General features: G+C 49.6%; 1 protein-coding gene across 1 annotated transcript in view; it reads left to right on the top strand.

Annotated features, from left to right (window-relative positions):
- Positions 1 to 19,668, top strand: part of LOC137311569 (MAP kinase-activating death domain protein-like) — a 150,407-nt gene that overhangs the window by 98,899 nt on the left and 31,840 nt on the right. The window contains 10 exon segments of the mRNA XM_067978700.1: positions 4,680 to 4,800; positions 4,889 to 4,994; positions 5,296 to 5,406; positions 7,055 to 7,162; positions 14,557 to 14,610; positions 14,612 to 14,651; positions 14,654 to 14,721; positions 14,945 to 15,017; positions 19,191 to 19,297; positions 19,601 to 19,619. Coding sequence (XP_067834801.1) covers positions 4,680 to 4,800; positions 4,889 to 4,994; positions 5,296 to 5,406; positions 7,055 to 7,162; positions 14,557 to 14,610; positions 14,612 to 14,651; positions 14,654 to 14,721; positions 14,945 to 15,017; positions 19,191 to 19,297; positions 19,601 to 19,619 — 807 coding nt within the window.

Raw genomic sequence — 19,668 nt, 5'->3', positions numbered from 1 at the left:
CACTCAAAGTCGAAAAGTCACCCGGTCCGGATGGTCTCCATCCTCGGTTACTGAGGGAAGTAAGGGTGGAAATTGCAGAGGCTCTGGTCACAATCTTCCAATCCTCCCTGGATATGGGGACTGTGCCGGAGGACTGGAGGATTGTAAATGTTACACCCCTGTTCAAAAAAGGGGAGAGGGATAAACCCATGTTAGACTAACTTGATTGAGTTCTTTGATGAAGTAACGGAGAGGGTTGATGAGGGTAGTGTGGTTGATGTTGTGTGTGTGGACTTTCAAAAGGCATTTGATAAAGAACCAAATAATAGACTTGTTGGTAAAATTAAAGCCCATGGGATTAAAGGGACAGTGTCAGTGTGGATATGAAATTGTCTAGGGGACAGAAAGCAGAGAGTCGTGGTGAACGGTTGTTTTTCAGACTGGAGGGAAGTATACAGTGGTGTTCCCCAGGGGTCAGTATTAGGATCACTGCTCTTTTTGATATATATTAATGATCTAGACTTGGGTATCGAGGGTATAATTTCAGAGTTTGCAGATGACACGAAACTCGGAAATGTATAAACAATGAGGAGGATAGTAACAGACTTCAGGAGGACAGAGACAGACTGGTGAAATGGGCAGACACATGGCAGATGAAATTTAACACAGAGAAGTGTGAAGTGATACATTTTGATATGAAGAATGAGGAGAGGCAGTATAAACTAAAGGGTACAAAAAGGGGGTGCAGGAACAGAGAGACCTGGGGGTGAATGTACACAAATCTTTGAAGGTGACAGGACAGGATGAGAAGGCTGTTAAAAAAACATATGGGATCCTGGGCTTTATAAATAGAGGCACAGAGTACAAAAACAAGGAAGTTATGCTAAACCTTTATAAAACACTGGTCAGGCCTCAGCTGGAGTATTGTGTCCAGTTCTGGGCACCACACTTTAGGAAGGATGTGAAGGCCTTAGAGAGGGTGCAGAAGAGATTTACTAGAATGGTTCCAGGGATGAGGGACTTCAGTTACGTGGATAGACTGGAGAAGCTGGGGTTGATCTGCTCCGAGCAGAGACGGTTAAGAGGAGATTTGATAGAGGTGTTCAAAATCATGAACGGGAAATTGTTTCCAGTGGCAGATGGGTGGGTAACCAGAGGACACAGATCTAAGATGATCAGCAAAAGAACAAGAGGGAAGATGAGGTTACCCGCCGGGCGCCCCCGCCCCTGGTTACCCGCCGGGCGCCCCCGCCCCTGGTTTCCCGCCGGGCGCCCACGCCCCTGGTTTCCCGCCGGGCGCCCCCGCCCCTGGTTACCCGCCGGGCGCCCCCGCCCCTGGTTACCCGCCGGGCGCCCCCGCCCCTGGTTACCCGCCGGGCGATAGGGTCGGGATGTCTGAGGGCACTGTTACTTGGGCGGAGGGGTTTGGCAATGTTTTGGTGCACATGGTCTTATTGCCACGTCTGAGTGTCTGTCTGTGCGATTGTGTGTTTGATGCGAGACACTTCGAGGGGCAGTGCACCTTTGTGTACATGAGTCCAGACACCTGCCCGTGTGATTTTATATATCGAGATCCGAAGCAAGGCCAGTTCCTGCACCGTGAGTAGGTGCTCAGCTCGCAATCCGTCTCGTGTGCTAACCCAATGGTGATCCTGTTCCATTCTGATTGTAACTGGGGATTGTGTAATGTCCGTGTCACATTCTGTCCTGTTGTCTGGGCCTGTGTAAGGGGACTAAATCTACCTGTGGTCCTGCCTGATGACTGTAACTAAATGCCGGGGTCTTTTCCTTTCTACCTGCTGCCTGGCTCTGTCCTGCCTTGGATCGGCTCAGGGAGAGACAAGAGCTCAATGTGGGACCAGCTGGAGGATGCGGCCATGGAAACCCTATCTATGAGTAATGAAGCGCTTGTATTGTTCACTGTTGCACACGTCCTGCTGTCTCTCGTCTGCATGTCTGGCTGCTGCATGGGTTCGGAAAGGTCTCCAGTCGTTCACGATCGATTCCACTCCTGTGAAGGGAGCCTGCACTGATTCCCGCCTGCGCCCGCCGCGGGCTTTGATTCCCGCCCGCCGCGGGCTTTGATTCCCGCCCGCCGCGGGCTTTGATTCCCGCCCGCCGCGGGCTTTGATTCCCGCCCGCCGCGGGCTTTGATTCCCGCCCGCCGCGGGCTTTGATTCCCGCCCGCCGCGGGCTTTGATTCCCGCCCGCCGCGGGCTTTGATTCCCGCCCGCCGCGGGCTTTGATTCCCGCCCGCCGCGGGCTTTGATTCCCGCCCGCCGCGGGCATTGATTCCCGCCCGCCGCGGGCTTTGATTCCCGCCCGCCGCGGGCTTTGATTCCCGCCCGCCGCGGGCTTTGATTCCCGCCCGCCGCGGGCTTTGATTCCCGCCCGCCGCGGGCTTTGATTCCCGCCCGCCGCGGGCTTTGATTCCCGCCCGCCGCGGGCTTTGATTCCCGCCCGCCGCGGGCTTTGATTCCCGCCCGCCGCGGGCTTTGATTCCCGCCCGCCGCAGGCTTTGATTCCCGCCCGCCGCAGGCTTTGATTCCCGCCCGCCGCGGGCACTGTTTCCCGCCTGCGCCCGCCGCAGGCACCGTTTCCCGCCCGCCGCAGGCACCGTTTCCCGCCCGCCGCAGGCACCGTGTCCCGCCCGCCGCAGGCACTCCTCATTACTCAGCACTTCAGCTCCACATAATTTAACTTCCCGGTCTCTCTGTCTGTCTCTCTGTCTGTTCCTCTGCCCGACCCCACCTGTGGAGACTGGGTCTGGAAGAGCAGCCTATGTTGCGGGGGAGGTGGGGGGCGTGTAATCAGAATCCGGCCAACTATTTTTGACTTCTGTAAAAATTGAGGCAACGTGCCAAGATAAAGTGGGGTCCGCTCTGTCTGTTGGTGACAGGATCATAAGAACATAAGAAATAGGAGCAGGAGTAGGCCATTCGGCCCCTCGAACCTGCTCCGCCATTCAATGAGATCATGGCTGATCTGATCCTAACCTCAAATCTGAAGCAGAAGCAGAGTGTCTCATCACACTGTCTGTAAGAGAACTTCGAGGGTCTGATCAGAATGTAGATTGAATCTGCTTTGAGTATTGCCTGAGACTAATGGGAAAGCCGAGGGCTCTCAGACAGTGGGGGTGGGGGTGTGAGGGTGCGGGGAAGGGTCGGAGGGTGGTGGGGTCGGGGAGGGTGGGGTGGGGGGTCGGTGAGATCTGGGAGGGTGGGAGGGTCAGTGGGGTCTGGGAGGGTGAGAGGGGGGTGGAGGGGTCGGTGGGGTCTGTAGGGTCCGGGGGGAGTCGGTGGGGTCTGGGAGGGTCGGGGGGAGTCGGTGGGGTCTGGGAGGGTCGGTGGGGTCTGGGAGGGTCGGGGGGTGTCGGTGGGGTCTGGGAGGGTCGGGGGGGAGTCAGTGGGGTCTGGGAGGGTCGGGGGGAGTCGGTGGGGTCTGGGAGGGTCGGGGGGGAGTCGGTAGGGTCGGGGGGGAGTCGGTAGGGTCGGGGGGGAGTCGGTAGGGAGTCGGTAGGGTCGGGGGGGAGTCGGTAGGGTCGGGGGGGAGTCGGTAGGGTCGGGGGGGAGTCGGTAGGGTCGGGGGGGAGTCGGTAGGGTCGGGGGGGAGTCGGTAGGGTCGGGGGGGAGTCGGTGGGGTCTGGGAGGGTCGGGGGGGAGTCGGTGGGGTCTGGGAGGGTCGGGGGGGAGTCGGTGGGGTCTGGGGGAGTCGGTGGGGTCTGGGAGGGTCAGTGGGGGGGAGTCGGGGGGGTCTGGGAGGGTCGGGGGGGAGTCGGTGGGGTCTGGGAGGGTCGAGGGGGAGTCGGTGGGGTCTGGGGGAGTCGGTGGGGTCTGGGAGGGTCAGTGGGGGGGAGTCGGGGGGGTCTGGGAGGGTCGGGGGGGAGTCGGTGGGGTCTGGGGGGGTCGGTGGGGTCGGTGGGGTCTGGGGGGGTCGGGGGGGTCGGTGGGGGGAGTCGGGTGGGTCGGGGGGGAGTCGGTGGGGTCTGGGAGAGTCGGGGGGGAGTCGAAGGATGATGTGGTCGGTGGGCGGTTGTCAGTGGGGCCGGGGACGGTAGTGGGGGGGCAGGGTCGATGTCATTCTGGGGGAGGCACACATTATTGCTGCCTGCTGGTGAGAGAGAGTCTGTGCAGGGGATTCATCCGACAGGAATCGACTGTGAGCCACTGGAGATGTCTTCACACAGCACGCTGTCCTCCGTGTGGTTACTATAGAGTGCTTAATCCCCCCCCCTCACTGTGTGTCGATGTGGAGTGTGCGAGACTGGAGTGTGGAGCCTTTTTTAAAACCTGCACCATACATTTAAACAAGGCCCCTGGCTGTAGTTTAAGATGTGTTTGGTGGCTGCCAGTTCCTAACAGGGCTGATCATCAGCCGGGTGAGGTTACAGAGAGACAGTCCAGGCCTCTGCCGGCTGTTTGCCCCCCGTGCCCCCTCTGCCGGCTGTTTGCCCCCCACCGTGCCCAGCCGTGGCCTGCGATTACTGATGCTGAGATTTCCGGCCTGTCGTCCGGGAAGATGTTGTGTGCGACTGCTGAATTCTCAGCGGCTCCACGCTCTGATCCAGCTGGGCCCACACGTCTGGAGCTCTCGGCTGGCGATGGAGGGCCCTGGGTAGCGGCCGGTGCTGTGTGTTGAGTGACATCGCTGTTGGCCGAGTGGACAAACAGGCTCTGACTGTTGCACCTGCTCGTCCTCAGGTAAAGAACGCTCGGTGCTGTGGGACCAGGTCCAGTTCTGGGAGGACACCTACCTGGACGCAGTGATGCTGGAGAGAGAAGGAATGGGCATGGACCAGGGACCCCAGGAAATGATTGAAAGGTACGGCTATCTCTACCACTCGGTTGGGGGGGAGGGAGGGAGGGGCGCAGTCCTCCGTCACTTAACCTGTCGGACTCTTTACCTGCAGGTATGTGTCACTCGGGGATCACGACCGGAAGCGGCTGGAAGATGATGAGGACCGTCTGCTGTCTACGTTACTCTACAACATGATTATCTACATGCTGATGGTCAAGGTCAGCTCTCCCACTGGACGGGGGCAGAGGGAGGGGGTCAAAACAGACATTCAGGTCCGAAAATAACCCACTGTGTCCCTCCCACCCTTTACACTGTCTCATCGAACACTCCCAGGGCAGGGATGGTATTTTAGGCAGATATATTGTTTCCCTGCGACGAAGGTAACTTTTTGTATTGAAGCTCTGTTTCAGAGCAGAACTACAGCTGTGACTGACAGAGCAGCTGCCTGTGGTTTGTAGAGAGTCTTGTGGATTAGTGCGCTGTCGAGGTCCGCTAACTGACAATCGCATCCTGTTACAGGTGAACAAGAACGACATCCGCAAGAAGGTGAGGCGACTGATGGGTAAATCACACATCGGGCTGGTGCACAGCCAGGAGGTGAACGAGCTGCTCGACCGCCTGCCACAGCTGGTGAGCGTTCCACTCTATCGCGTGACACAGCTTTCCTTGTACCCTATCCTGGGACGTAAACCGGCAGAAAGATTACAGTCAGACAGACTCAGCAGGAAGATTACAGTCAGACGGACTTGTAGCAGGAAGATTACAGTCAGACAGACTTGTAGCAGGGAGATTACAGTCAGACAGACGCATAGCAGGAAGATTGCAGTCAGACAGACTCGTAGCAGGGAGATTACAGTCAGACGGACTTGTAGCAGGAAGATTGCAGTCAGACAGACTCGTAGCAGGGAGATTACAGTCAGACGGACTTGTAGCAGGGAGATTACAGTCAGACAGACGCATAGCAGGAAGATTGCAGTCAGACAGACTCGTAGCAGGGAGATTACAGTCAGACAGACGCATAGCAGGAAGATTGCAGTCAGACAGACTCGTAGCAGGGAGATTACAGTCAGACGGACTTGTAGCAGGAAGATTGCAGTCAGACAGACTCGTAGCAGGGAGATTACAGTCAGACGGACTTGTAGCAGGGAGATTACAGTCAGACAGACGCATAGCAGGAAGATTGCAGTCAGACAGACTCGTAGCAGGGAGATTACAGTCAGACAGACTTGTAGCAGGGAGATTACAGTCAGACAGACGCATAGCAGGAAGATTGCAGTCAGACAGACTCGTAGCAGGGAGATTACAGTCAGACGGACTTGTAGCAGGGAGATTACAGTCAGACAGACGCATAGCAGGAAGATTGCAGTCAGACAGACTCGTAGCAGGAAGATTGCAGTCAGACAGACTTGTAGCAGGGAGATTACAGTCAGACAGACGCATAGCAGGAAGATTGCAGTCAGACAGACTCGTAGCAGGGAGATTACAGTCAGACAGACGCATAGCAGGAAGATTGCAGTCAGACAGACTCGTAGCAGGAAGATTGCAGTCAGACAGACTTGTAGCAGGGAGATTACAGTCAGACAGACGCATAGCAGGAAGATTGCAGTCAGACAGACTCGTAGCAGGGAGATTACAGTCAGACAGACGCATAGCAGGAAGATTGCAGTCAGACAGACTCGTAGCAGGGAGATTACAGTCAGACAGACGCATAGCAGGAAGATTGCAGTCAGACAGACTCGTAGCAGGAAGATTGCAGTCAGACAGACTTGTAGCAGGGAGATTACAGTCAGACAGACGCATAGCAGGAAGATTGCAGTCAGACAGACTCGTAGCAGGGAGATTACAGTCAGACAGACGCATAGCAGGAAGATTGCAGTCAGACAGACTCGTAGCAGGAAGATTGCAGTCAGACAGACTTGTAGCAGGGAGATTACAGTCAGACAGACGCATAGCAGGAAGATTGCAGTCAGACAGACTCGTAGCAGGGAGATTACAGTCAGACAGACGCATAGCAGGAAGATTGCAGTCAGACAGACTCGTAGCAGGGAGATTACAGTCAGACAGACGCATAGCAGGAAGATTGCAGTCAGACAGACTCGTAGCAGGAAGATTGCAGTCAGACAGACTCGTAGCAGGGAGATTGCAGTCAGACAGACTCGTAGCAGGGAGATTGCAGTCAGACAGACCAGCTGCTCCTTTAATGCCCGTGTGAGGGGTGCGGGTCAGTGGGTGGGTTTGGACCGGCTGCTCCTTTAATGCCCGTGTCTTTGGTTCCCAGGAGGGCCGCGATCTCCACGTCAGACCCTGCGGCAGCCGCCACATCAAGAAGCAGACGTTTGTGGTGCACGCAGGGACCGACACCAATGGTGAAATCTTCTTCATGGAGGTATGGGGCAGCTCGGTTACACCGTAATCACCGGGCCGGTCAAACATCACCCACTGCCACAGCGGAGAGTGACAGACCGCACAGCCACTCGCTGGCCTGTGATACTCTCAGACTTCCTGATTCGGAGCAAAGGCACACATATGTGAATAGGGAAATTCAACCATGTGATGCTCATCGTGCTGGCCACTCCATCACGCTCAATGCAACACTTTCAAATCTACACAGGCATTTGTGATCCTTCAGCATCCGAGCAATGGTTCTAATTTCTGGGGTCTCCTCATAGGTGTTATGGTAGCGCCCTGATTGATGGGATCTCCCCATCACTGATAGCAACATGGAAACAGGAGGAGGCCATTTAGCCCCTCGAGCCTGTTCCGCCATTCAATGAGATCCCGGCTGATCTGTGACCTAACTCCATATACTCACCTTGGTCCCATATCCCTTAATATCTTCGGTTAACAAAAATCTATCAATCTCAGATTTAAAATTAACAATTGAACTCGCATCTACTGCCGTTTGCGGAACAGAGTTCCAAACTTCTACCACCCTTTGCGTGTAGAAGTGTTTCCTAACTTCACTCCTGAAAGTCCTGGCTCTAATTTTTAGGCTATGTCTAGTCGTAGACTCCCCAACCAGTGGAAATAGTTTCTCTCTATCCACCCCATCAGTTCCCCATAATATCAAATAATCTTCTAAATTCCAGGGAATGTAACCCTAGTTTGTGTAATCTCTCTTCCTAATCTAACCCTTGGAGTCCAGGTATCGTTTCAGTAAATCTGCGCTGCACTCCCTCCAAGGCCAATATATCCTTCCTAAGGTGCGGTGCCCAGAACTGAACACAGTATTCCAGGTGTGGCCTAACTTATAGAATCATAGACAGGTTACAGCATGGAAGGAGGCCATTTGGCCCATCGAGTCTGTGCTGGCTCTATGCAGGAGCAATTCAGCTAGTCCCACTCCCCCGCCCTATCCCGGTAGCCCTGCAAATTTTTTCCTTTCAAGTACTTATCCAGTTCCCCTTTGAAGGCCCTGATTGAATCTGCCTCCACCACCCCCTCGGGCAGTGCATTCCAGATCACAACCACTCACTGTGTAAAAAAGTTTTTCCTCATGTCACCTTTGGTTCTTTTGCCAATCACCTTAAATCTATGTCCTCTGGTCCTTGACCCTTCCACCAATGGGAACAGTTTCTCTCTATCTACTCTGTCTAGACCCTTCATGATTTTGAATACCTCGATCAAATCTCCTCGCAACCGTCTCTGTTCCAAGGAGAACAACCCCAGCTTCTCCAGTCTGTCCATGTAACTAAAGTCCTTCATTCCTGGAATCATTCTAGTAAATCTCCTCTGCATCCTCTCTAAGGCCTTCACATCTTTCCTAAAGTGCTTCCAGAACTGGACACAATACTCCAGTTGTGGCCGAACCAGTGTTTTATACAGGTTCAACATAACTTCCTTGCTTTTGTACTCTATGCCTTTATTTACAAAGCCCAGGATCCCGTATGCTTTTTTAACCGCTTTCTCAACCTGTCCTGCTACTTTCAATGATTTGTGCACATATACCCCTAGATCTCTGTTTCATTTAGAGTTGTGCCCTCAAGTTTATATTGCCTCTCCTCGTTCTTCCTACCGAAATGTATCACTTCACATTTTTCTGTGTTAAATTTCATCTGCCATGTGTCCGCCCATGCCACCAGCCTGTCTATATCCTCTTGAGGTCTATCACTATCCTCCTCAATGTTTACTACCCTTCCAAGTTTTGGTTCATCTGCAAATTTTGAAATTGTGCCCTGTACAACCAAGTCCAAGTCATTAATATGTATCAAAAAAAGCAGTGGTCCCAGCACTGACCCCTGGGGAACATCACTGTACACCTCCCTCCAGTCCGAAAAACAACCGTTCACCACTACTCTCTGTTTCCTGTCACTTAGCCAATTCTGTATCCATGTTGCTGCTGCCGCCTTTATTCCATGGGCTGCAATTTTGATGATAAGCCTAATATGTGGCACTTTCTCAAACACCCTTTGAAAATCCATTTACACCACATCAACTGCATTGCCCTCATCTACCCTCTCTGTTACCTCATCAAAAAACTCTCTCAGGTTAGTTAAACGTGATTTGCCTTTAACAAATCCATGCTGGATTTCCCTAATCAATCCACCCTCGTCCAAGTGACTGTTAATTTTGTCCCGGATTATCGTTTCTAAAAGTTTGCCCAACACTGATGTTAAACTGACTGGCCTGTAGTTGCTGGGTTTATCCTTACACCCTATTTTGAACAAGGGTGAAACATTTGCAATTCTCCAGTCCTCTGGCACCATCCCTGTATCTACGGATGTTTGGAAGATTATGGCCAGTACCTCCGCAATTTCCACCCTTACTTCCCTCAGCAACCTAGAGTGCATCCCATCCAGACCAGGTGACATCTACTTTAAGTACAGCTAGCCTTTCTAGTACCTCCTCTATCAATTTTTAGCCCATCCAGTATCTCAACTATATCTTCCTTTACTGAGACTCTGGCAGCATCTTCTTCCTTGGTAAAGACAGATGCAAAGTACTCACTTAGTACCTCGGCCATCCCCTCTGCCTCATGAATAGATCTCCTTTATGGTCCCTAATCGGCCCCACCCCTCCTCTCACTACCCATTTACTGTTTACATACCTGTAGAAGACTTGGATTCCCTTTTATGTTGGCTGCCAGTCTATTCTCAGACTCTCTCTTTGTCTCTCTTATTTCCTTTTTCACTTTCCCTCTGACCTTTCTATATCCTGTCTGGTTCTCACTTGTATTATCAACCTGACTTCTGTCATCCACCACTTTTATCCATTTCATCTTACTCTCTATCTCTTTTGTTATCCAGGGAGCTCTGGCTTTAGTTGCCCTACCTTTCCCCCTTGTGAGAATGTACCCAGACTGTACCCGAACTATCTCCTCTTTAAAGGCCGCCCGTTGTTCAATTTCAGTTTTGCCTGCCAATCTTTGATTCCAATTTACCCGGGCCAGATCTGTTCTCTACCCACTGAAATTGGCCCTCCTCCAATTGAGTATTTTTACTTTAGAGTGGTCTGTGTCCTTTTCCATAGCTATTCTAATCCTTATGATACTATGATCGCTGTTCCCTAAATGTTCCCCCACTGACACTTGCTGCACTTGGCCCACCTCATTCCCCAGAACCAGATCCAGCAATGCCTCCTTCCTCATTGGGCTGGAAACGTACTGATCAAGAAAATTATCCTGAACACATTTCAGACCCCTCCAGGACATCCTCTCCAGTATTGCAATATTCTCCTCAATCAATACTGCCACCCCCCCCTTTCTTTCCTTCCCTTCCCTATCCTTCCTAAGTACCTTATATCTAGGAATATTCAGTACCCAATCCTGCCCTTTTTTGAGCCCGGTCTCCGTTATCACCACGACATCATATTCCCATGTGACTATTTGTGCCTGCAGCTCACTGACCTTATTTACCACACTTCGTGCGTTTACACACATGCACTGTAAACCAGTCTTAGACTTTCTTGTACTCTCTCTTAGTCTGATCCCACCTAATACTGTACTATTTCTTACTCTAGTGCTATCTTTCTCTCCTGATCCTCTGTGCACCTTGTTTCTCCTTTCCAGTGCTACATCCTGGTGCCCATCACCCTGCCAAATCAGTTTAAACCCCCCCTCCCCCCACAGCACTAGTGAACCTCCCCGTGAGGACATTGGTCCCGGCCCTGTTGAGGTGCAACCTGTCTGGCTTTACAGGTCCCACCTCCCCCACAACCGATCCCAATGCCCCAGGAATCTAAAGCCCTCCCCCCGCACCATCTCTCCAGCCACGCATTCATTTGCACTATCCTCCTATTTCTATACTCGTTAGCGTGTGGCACCAGGAGTAATCCGGAGATTACTACCTTTGGAGGTCCCGCTTATTAATCTCTCTCCTAACTGCTTTAACACTGCCTGCAGGACCTCATCCCTCTTTCTACCTATATCGTTAGTACCGAACCACGACCTCTGGCTGTTCACCCTCCCCCTCCCCCCAAGAATATTCTGCAGACGCTCAGTGACATCCTTGACCCTGGCACCAGGGAGGCAACATACCATCCTGGAATCACGTCTACGGCCATAGAAATGCCTGTCTGCTCCCCTAACTATAGAATCCCCTATCACCGTTGCTCTCCTGACCTTTCTCCTCTTCCCCCACCCCCCCCCCCCCCAAGTCCTGTACAGCTGAGCCACCCATGGTGCTGTGATCTTGGCTCTGGCTGCACTCCGCAGAGGAACCCTCTCCCTCATCAGTATTCAGAACTGAATACTGGTTAGAGAGCAAGATACCTTCAGGGGACTCCTGCACTACCTGCCTTGTCTGTCTGGTGGTCTCCCAGTTCTCTGCCTGCACTCTTTTAACCTACGAGGTGACCACCTCCTGAATCGTGCTCTCCACGAAGCTCTCTGCCTCTCTGATACACTGCAGTGACGCCAGCTGCTGCTCAAGGTCCAAAACCAGGAGCTCGCGCTCCTCCAGCTGACGACACTTCCTGCCCCTGTGGTTGTCCAGGACACGGGAAGCGTCCTGGAGTTCCCACATGGCACAGGATGTACATTGTACGGGCAGCATAACTTCTACCCCCTTGCATTATAGTCCTCTAGATATAAAGGCCAGCAATCCATTAGCCTTTTTGATTATGTTCTGTCCCTGTCCATGACATTTTAATGATCTATGTACACGGACCCCTGAGTGTCTTTGGACCTCCACTGTTTCGAGCTTTTCACCATTTATAAAGTACTCTGATCTGTCCTTTTTAGCTCCAAAGTGGATGACCTCAAACTTGCCTACATTGAAATCCATTTGCCACAATTTTGCCCATTCACTTAATCTATTAATATCTCTCTAACTTTATGCTTCCATCTACTCTGCTTACAATGCTGCCTATCTTTGTGTCATTGTAAACCTGGATCTGTGGCTCTCTAGCCCGTCATCTAAGTCGTTAATAAATACAGTGAATTGTTGAGGCCCCAACACGACATCACTGGTCACATTCTGCCAATTTGAGTACCTGCCCATTATCCCTACTCTCTGTCTCCTGCCGCTCAGCCAATTTCCGAACCAGGTCAATAATTTGACCTGAATTCCATAAGCTTCACCTTTAACTAACAGTCTCTTATGAGGGAGTTTATTGAATGCCTTCTGGAAATCCATATAAACAACATCCATAGACTTTCCTCTGTCCACTACTTTAGTCACCTCTTCAAAAAATTCAATCAGGTTCGTCAGCCATGACCTACATTTTACAAATCCATGCTGCCTCTCTCTGATCAGCTGAAAATGTTCAAGGTGTTCAGTCACTCTATCCTTAATTATAGACTCTAGTCATTTCCTGACTGCTAACTATAGACCATAGGCTAACTGGTCTATAATTCCCTGGTTTACCCCTCTCTCACCTTTCTTAAAAAGCGGAATGACATGTGCAATATTCTAATCTAAAGGAACGGTTTTTGAATCGAGAGAACTTTGGAAGATTATAGTTAGGGCTTCTGCAATGTGCTCACCTACTTCCTTTAAAACCCTGGGATGGAAACCATCTGGTCCTGGGGATTTGTCACTCTTTGGAGCCATTATTTTCTTCATTACTGTTAATTTGCATTCGTTAATTATGGTGAGTCCCCGTCCCTGATTCAAAATTAGTTTCCTTGGGGTGTCCAGCATGCTGTCCTCTTCCTCCACTCTAAATACTGACCCAAAGTAATTATTTAACATGTCCGCCATTTCCTTATTTTCATTTACAATATCACCATTACCAGGTTTTAAGGGCCCACATTGCTCTTGACCATCCTCTTTTTCCTGATATAATTGTAAAAAAATGTTGTGTTGGTTTTGATATCCCTCGCAAGTTTCTATTCATCCTCCCTTTTTGTACCTCTTACTATCTGTTTTGTCACCCTTTGCTTCTTTGTATTTCTCCCAGCCGCCATGAATTGTGGTATTTTTTGCATTTTGTACGCTTTTTCTTTTAGTTTTATCTTGTCCCTTACCTCTTATGTCATCCATGGCTGTTTTATTTGGCAAGTTGAGCTCTTACCCCTTAGGGGTATAAACTGGTTCAGTGTCACGGTAAATTCTTTTTTGAACACTCCCACTGATCTTCTATCATTTTACCCATTAACAGATTTGCCCAGTTTACTGTGGACAGTCTCTGTCTCATCCCATTGAAGTCGGCCTTACCTAAATTTAGAATCTTAGTGGCTGATACAAGTTTCTCCCTTTCAAACACAACGTTGAACACGATCATATTATGATCGCTATCAGATAAATGTTCACGCACCGTTAGGCTGTGAACTAAATCTGGATCATTACTCATTATTAAATCTAAAATGGCCTGCCCCCTTATTGGTTCTAGGACATATTGTTGCAGAAAGCTGTTCTGAACACACTCAAGAAATTAACTACCTTTCTGACATGAGCTCGTCTGCTTATCCCAATCTATATGAAAGTTAAAATCCCTCATTAAAACCACTCTGCCTTTGCTACATGCTTGTCTAAACTCTGCATTTATACATTCTGCTACTTCACAGCTGCTACCAGGGGGCCTATACACAACTCCCACTACAGTCTTAAATCCTTTTCTATTTCTTAATTCCACCCATAAAGTCTCCACTGCCTGCTACGCCTCTAATCATTGAATTAATCTCATCCTTAAATCACTAAGTCTACTCCTCCCCCTCTACCAGTTTCCTTATCCTTCCTGTAGACCTTATAACCCGGTATATTCAATTCCCAGTGCTGACCGTCTTGCAGTCATTTCTCAGTAATGGCTACCATGTTGTACCCTCTAAGTTGAATTCATTCAGTTTGTTCCTTATACTCTGAGCGTTTGTATAAAGAATGTTTATGTGGGCCACACACCCTCTCTCCTGTCCTTCTGCTCTAATGTTTTTCTCACGCATTTCTTATTTCTCTCTCCTGATTTAATTACTTTATATCTTTTAGTTTTCCCTTTACCTGTAGAGCCTAAAGCATAATAATTTCTGACTCTTTCTCTACTTTCTTTTTGTTTGTTTTAGAATGACTATTTATACAACCTTTTCCACCTGAGCCCTCGCCCACATTTAAAGTCCTTGTCACTGCCCTATTTACCCTTTCCCCAACACGTTGCCGCTACCGCACCAACATCAACCACCGAGAGGAACGGCTGGGCCCCATATTATGGGATAGCCCTGATTGATGGGGTCTCCTCGCTGGTGGGGTACAGCCGTTGGTGTCGGTGTTGGTGTGGGTTGCTAACAGTCGGGCAGCAGCAGGGTGTGTTGGGGACAGGGGACTGTGGTTGTTGGTATCGTCTGTACTGTGGATATTAGTAGCATTTGCTCTGGCTGGCTCTAGCACGGTGTGCTCCTTGTGTTGGTAGGTGTGTGATGACTGCATTGTGCTGCGCAGTAACATTGGGACTGTCTACGAGCAGCTGGTGGTACGAGAAACTCATCAACATGACGTATTGCCCGAAAACAAGGTCCTGTGTCTGTGGAGACGCAATGGGCAAGAAACCCAGCTCAACAAATTCTACACCAAGAAGGTAAAAGCACAGGCACGGCCTCTGGATGAACGGCCTTGTATGTTCTTTGTGTGTGTGTGTGTGTGTGTGTCCGTGTCCCGCCCTGTGTTTTTCCCCCCCTCCCCCCCCCCCCCCCCCCCCCCACCCTCTGTGTGTCGTCGTTCCCCCCCCTCCACTTTTTCCTCTCTCTCATTCTCCCCATTCCAGTGTAACTAATACTATTTATTGTGTGCTTTTTTGACAGTGTCGAGAATTGTACTACTGTGTGAAGGACAGCATGGAGCGTGCAGCCGCACGGCAACAGAGCATCAAACCAGGTACATTGCCGAACATAATAGTGTAAGTACCCAAAGCACTGAACAAGGCACACAGTCAATCATACGAACATACGAATTAAGAGCAGGAGTAGGCCATTCGGCCCTCGAGCCTGCTCTGCCATTTGATAAGATCATGGCTGATCTGATTGTGACCTCAACCCTACTTTCCCGTCTACCTACTATAACCTTTGACTCCCTTGTTAATCAGGAATCTATCCAACTCAGCCTTAAAAATATTCAGTGACCCTGCCTCCACCGCTCTCTGGGGGAGGGAGTCCCACAGACTCACGACCCTCTGAGAGAAAAAAAATCTCCTCATCTCCATTTTAAATGGGAGACCCCTTATTTTTAAACTGTGGCCCCTAGTTCTAGTCTCTCCCACAAAGGGGAAACATCCTCTCAGCATCTACCGCTTCTAGTCCCCTCAGGATCTTATATGTTTTCAATAAGATCACCTCTCATTCTTCTAAACTCCAGTGTATACAGGCCCAACTTGTCCAACCTTTCCTCATAAGATAACCCCCACATCCCAGGAATCAGCCGAGTGAACCTTCTCTGAACTGCCTCGAAAGCAGTTATGTCCTTTCTTAAATAAGGAGACCAAAACTGCACACAGTATTCTAGATGTGGTCTCACAATGCCCTGTACAACTGGAGCAAAACATCTCTACTTTTATATTCCATTCCCTTGCAATAAATTACAACATTCCATTTGCCTTCCTAATCACTTGCTGTACCTGCATACTAACTTTTTGTGATTCATGTACTAGGACACCCAGATCCCTCTGTACCTCAGAGTTCTGCAATCTCTCTCCATTTAAATAATATACTGCTTTTCTATTCCTCCTGCTAAAGTGGACAAGTCATTCACATTTTCCACATATACTCCATCTGCCAAATTTTTGCCCACTCCTAACCGACCTATATCCCTGTGATCTGTGTGTAAGTACCAAAACATTGAACAGGGTGCACTGCTGATGAGTGTGTAAGCACCATCACACTCAGGATGTTGCCTACTGCCTGTGAGTGTGTAAGCACCATCACACTCAGGACCGGGCTGTACTTTCAGTGAATATAAACACCACCATACTCAGGACGATGCATGCAGTTGGTGAGTAATTAAGCATCATTACACTCAGAATGGGACACACTGCAGTGAACACCGTCACACCAGGTCAGAAGAGAATTGTAGAATTTTACTGCACATTCAGCCCATCGCCCATGTGTGCTCGCTCTCTCTGAAAGATCTCTCCCCTCAGTCCCGTTCCCCTGCCCTTTTCCCCCATTCGGCCCATTGCCCATGTGTGCTCGCTCTCCCTCTGAAAGAGCTCTCCCCCTTATTCCCATTTGGCCCCATCACTCCTGTGTGCGCTCGCACGCTCTCTCTCTGTCTCTCTGAAAGAGCTCTCCCCCTTATTCCCATTTGGCCCATCGCTCCTGTGTGCGCTCGCTCGCACGCGCTCTGTCTCTCTGAAAGAGCTCTCCCCTTAGTCCCATTCCTCTCAATCCCTTTCCTCATACCCTTTTTTAAATTTTCTTTTCCGAATATTTCTCCATTCCACTTTTAAAAACTGCTGTGAGATATGATGTCAGTGAGTGTAAAGCTCGTGGACATGTACAGAAAGTATAATTAAAAAGCGAATGCAATGTTGGCCTTTATCTCACGGCAGCTGGGTTACGATGGGGTGGAAATTATGCTTCAGTTATATAGAGCTCTGGTTAGACCCCACCTGGAGTATTGTGTTCAGTTCTGGGCACCGCACCTCAGGAAGGATATATGGGCCTCGGAGGGGGTGCAGTGCAAATTCAGGAATGATACCGGGGTTAAATTACACGGACAGGTTGCACAGACTTGGCTTGTATTCCCTTGAGTATCGAAGATTTGAGGAAGTGATCTGATCGAAGTGTTTAAAATAATTTGTACAATTATATCAGGAAAAAGAGGGTGGTCAAGAGCAATGTGGGCCCTTCAAAACAGATAATGGTGATATTGTAAATGAAAATAAGGAAATGGCGGACATGTTAAATAATTACTTTGGGTCAGTATATAGAGTGGAGGAAGAGGACAGCATGCTGGACACCCCAAGGAAACTAATTTTGAATCAGGGACGGGGACTCACCATAATTAACGAATGCAAATTAACAGTAATGAAGAAAATAATGGCACCAAAGAGTGACAAATCCCCAGGACCAGGTGGTTTCCATCCCACGGTTTTAGAATCATAGGTTACAGCATGGAAGGAGGCCATTCGGCCCATCGAGTCCGTGCTGGCTCTATGCAAGAGCAATCCAGCTAGTCCCACTCTCCCACCCTTTCCCCCGTAACCCTGCAAATTTTTCCCTTTCAAGTACTTATCCAGTTCCCTTTTGAAAGCCATGATTGAATCTGCCTCCACCACCCCCTCGGGCAGTGCATTCCAGATCACAACCACTCGCTGGGTAAAAGATTTTTTCCTTATGTCACCTTTGGATCTTTTGCCAATCACCTTAAATCTATGTCCTCTGGTTCTTGTCAAATGCCTTCTGGAAGTCCATATAAATAACATCCATAGTCCCCCCCCCTTATCTACCATGTTAGTTACCGCCTCAAAAAATTCAACTAGGTTCCTTAGACAAGACCTACCCTTTACAAATCCATGCTGGTTCAACTCATAAGCATCCAAATGCTCAGTCACTCTGTCCCTAATAACAGATTCTAGTAACTTCCCACACAACTGATGTTAGACTAATGGGCCTATAATTTATTAGTTTATCTCTCCTACCCTTCTTAAATAATGGAGTGACATTGGCAATTTTCCAATCCAAGGGGACAATTCCTGAATTGTGAGAGTTCTCGAAGGTCAGGAGTAACGTACCAGCAGTTTCCTCAACTACTTCTTTTAATTCCCTGGGGTGGAAACCATCAGGTCCTGGAGATCTGTCGGTCTTTACTTAGATTGAATCTAGTTAGTTCCTCCCCTTGATTTATTTTTACTTTTCCCTGGATCTCTGGTATTTTATCCTCATTCTTACAAGTGAAGACCGATACAAAGTGGCTGTTTAGTAAGTCTGCCATTTCCAGATTCTCAATTACAATGTCACCTGCTTCTGTCATTAAGGGGCTCACATTGCTCTCAGCCACCCTCTTTCTCTTACAATATTTGTAAAATCCTTTAGCATTATCCTTGATATCCCTCAAGTTTTTTCTCATTTCTTTTTACAGCTCTTATTGCTTCCTTTCTATCCCTTTGCTGACCTTTATATCTCTCCCAGTCCGTGGGATCTCTACTGTTCTTTGCCTTTCCATAAGCCCTTTCTTTTAGTTTTATACCATCTCCCACCTCTCTCGTTGACCAAGGTTGTTTAATTACACCCATAGAGCTCCTGCCCTTTCGGGGTATCTACAGGTCTTGGATTCTACCAAATACTTTTTTGAACACCCTCCCACTGTTCATCAGTAGTTTTATCCATTAATAGTTCTGCCCAGTCCATCGTAGTCAATGTCAGCCTCACCTAAATTTAAAACCTTGGTTCGTGACCCACCCTTCTCCCTCGCAAACCTAATATCGAATTCTATCATATTATGGTCACTGTTCACTAGATGTTCCCTAACCATTAGATTACTGACTAATTCAGGCTCGTTGCTCGTTACTCATTACTAAATCTAGACTTGAGCACATGATCCAAGCTGACACCCCAGTGCAGTACTGAGGGAGCGCTGCACTGTTGAAGGTGCCGTCTTTCAAGTGAGATGTTAAACCGAGGCCCCGTCTGCCCTCTCAGGTGGACGTAAAAGTTCCCATGGCACTATTTCGAAGAAGAGCAGGGGAGTTACTCCCGATGTCTTGGATAATACGCATCCTTAACCGACATCACTAAAACAGATGATCTGGTCATTATCACAGTGCTGTTTGTGGGATCTTGCTGTGTGCAAATTGTCTGCCGCGTTTCCTACATTACAACAGTGACTACACTTCAAAAAGCGCTTCATTGGCTGTAAAGCGCTTAGGGATGCCCTGAGGTGGTGAAAGGCGTCACATAAATGCAAGTCTTTTTTATGGTCCTCTGCGCTTGGAGCGTGACCTGAATCAGGTGGTGAGGGCAGGGCGGATGAATCAGACCTGGGCGGTGTCTGAAGCCCTGCGAGCAGGCTCCGGCTGCCTTTCTCACCGCTGTCTTTGGGGTTACACTGCAGGTCCTGAGCTCGGAGGCGAGTTCCCGGTTCAGGATATGAAGACGGGAGACGGGGGCTTGCTGCAGGTGACCCTGGAGGGGATCAATCTGAAGTTCATGCAGAGCCAGGTAGGGGTCTTCGCTACGGAGAGTGGAGGGGGGTGGGGGGGTGGTGGTACCAGCTTGAGGCTTCATCCGGGGGACCGACTGTATGTCCGTGTCTGTGTCCGTGATCAGTTTCATTTGCTCGGTGTTTCCTTTTTGTTTCTGTTGCTGTACAAGTAAAGGAGAGGTTTTGACGTTGTGGGGTGCCGTGCTGTGGTTTTAGTGTGTTGTGTGTGCACTCGTGTGATGTTCTGATTTCTCTGTCCATGGGCTTAACCTGCCCGTGCTTGCTCGCTGTTCTCGGTTGATTTGATTATTTCCTTACAGCCTTTGGATTGGCGAAAAGGTAAGTTTCTTCTTAAAATATATAATAATACATCACTTTGTTCTGCACC

This window comes from Heptranchias perlo, unplaced genomic scaffold (genome assembly GCF_035084215.1).
Source record: "Heptranchias perlo isolate sHepPer1 unplaced genomic scaffold, sHepPer1.hap1 HAP1_SCAFFOLD_360, whole genome shotgun sequence".
Lineage (NCBI taxonomy): Eukaryota > Metazoa > Chordata > Chondrichthyes > Hexanchiformes > Hexanchidae > Heptranchias > Heptranchias perlo.
The sequence above is the reverse complement of the archived record's forward strand: the minus strand, read 5'-3'. Positions and strand labels throughout refer to the sequence as shown.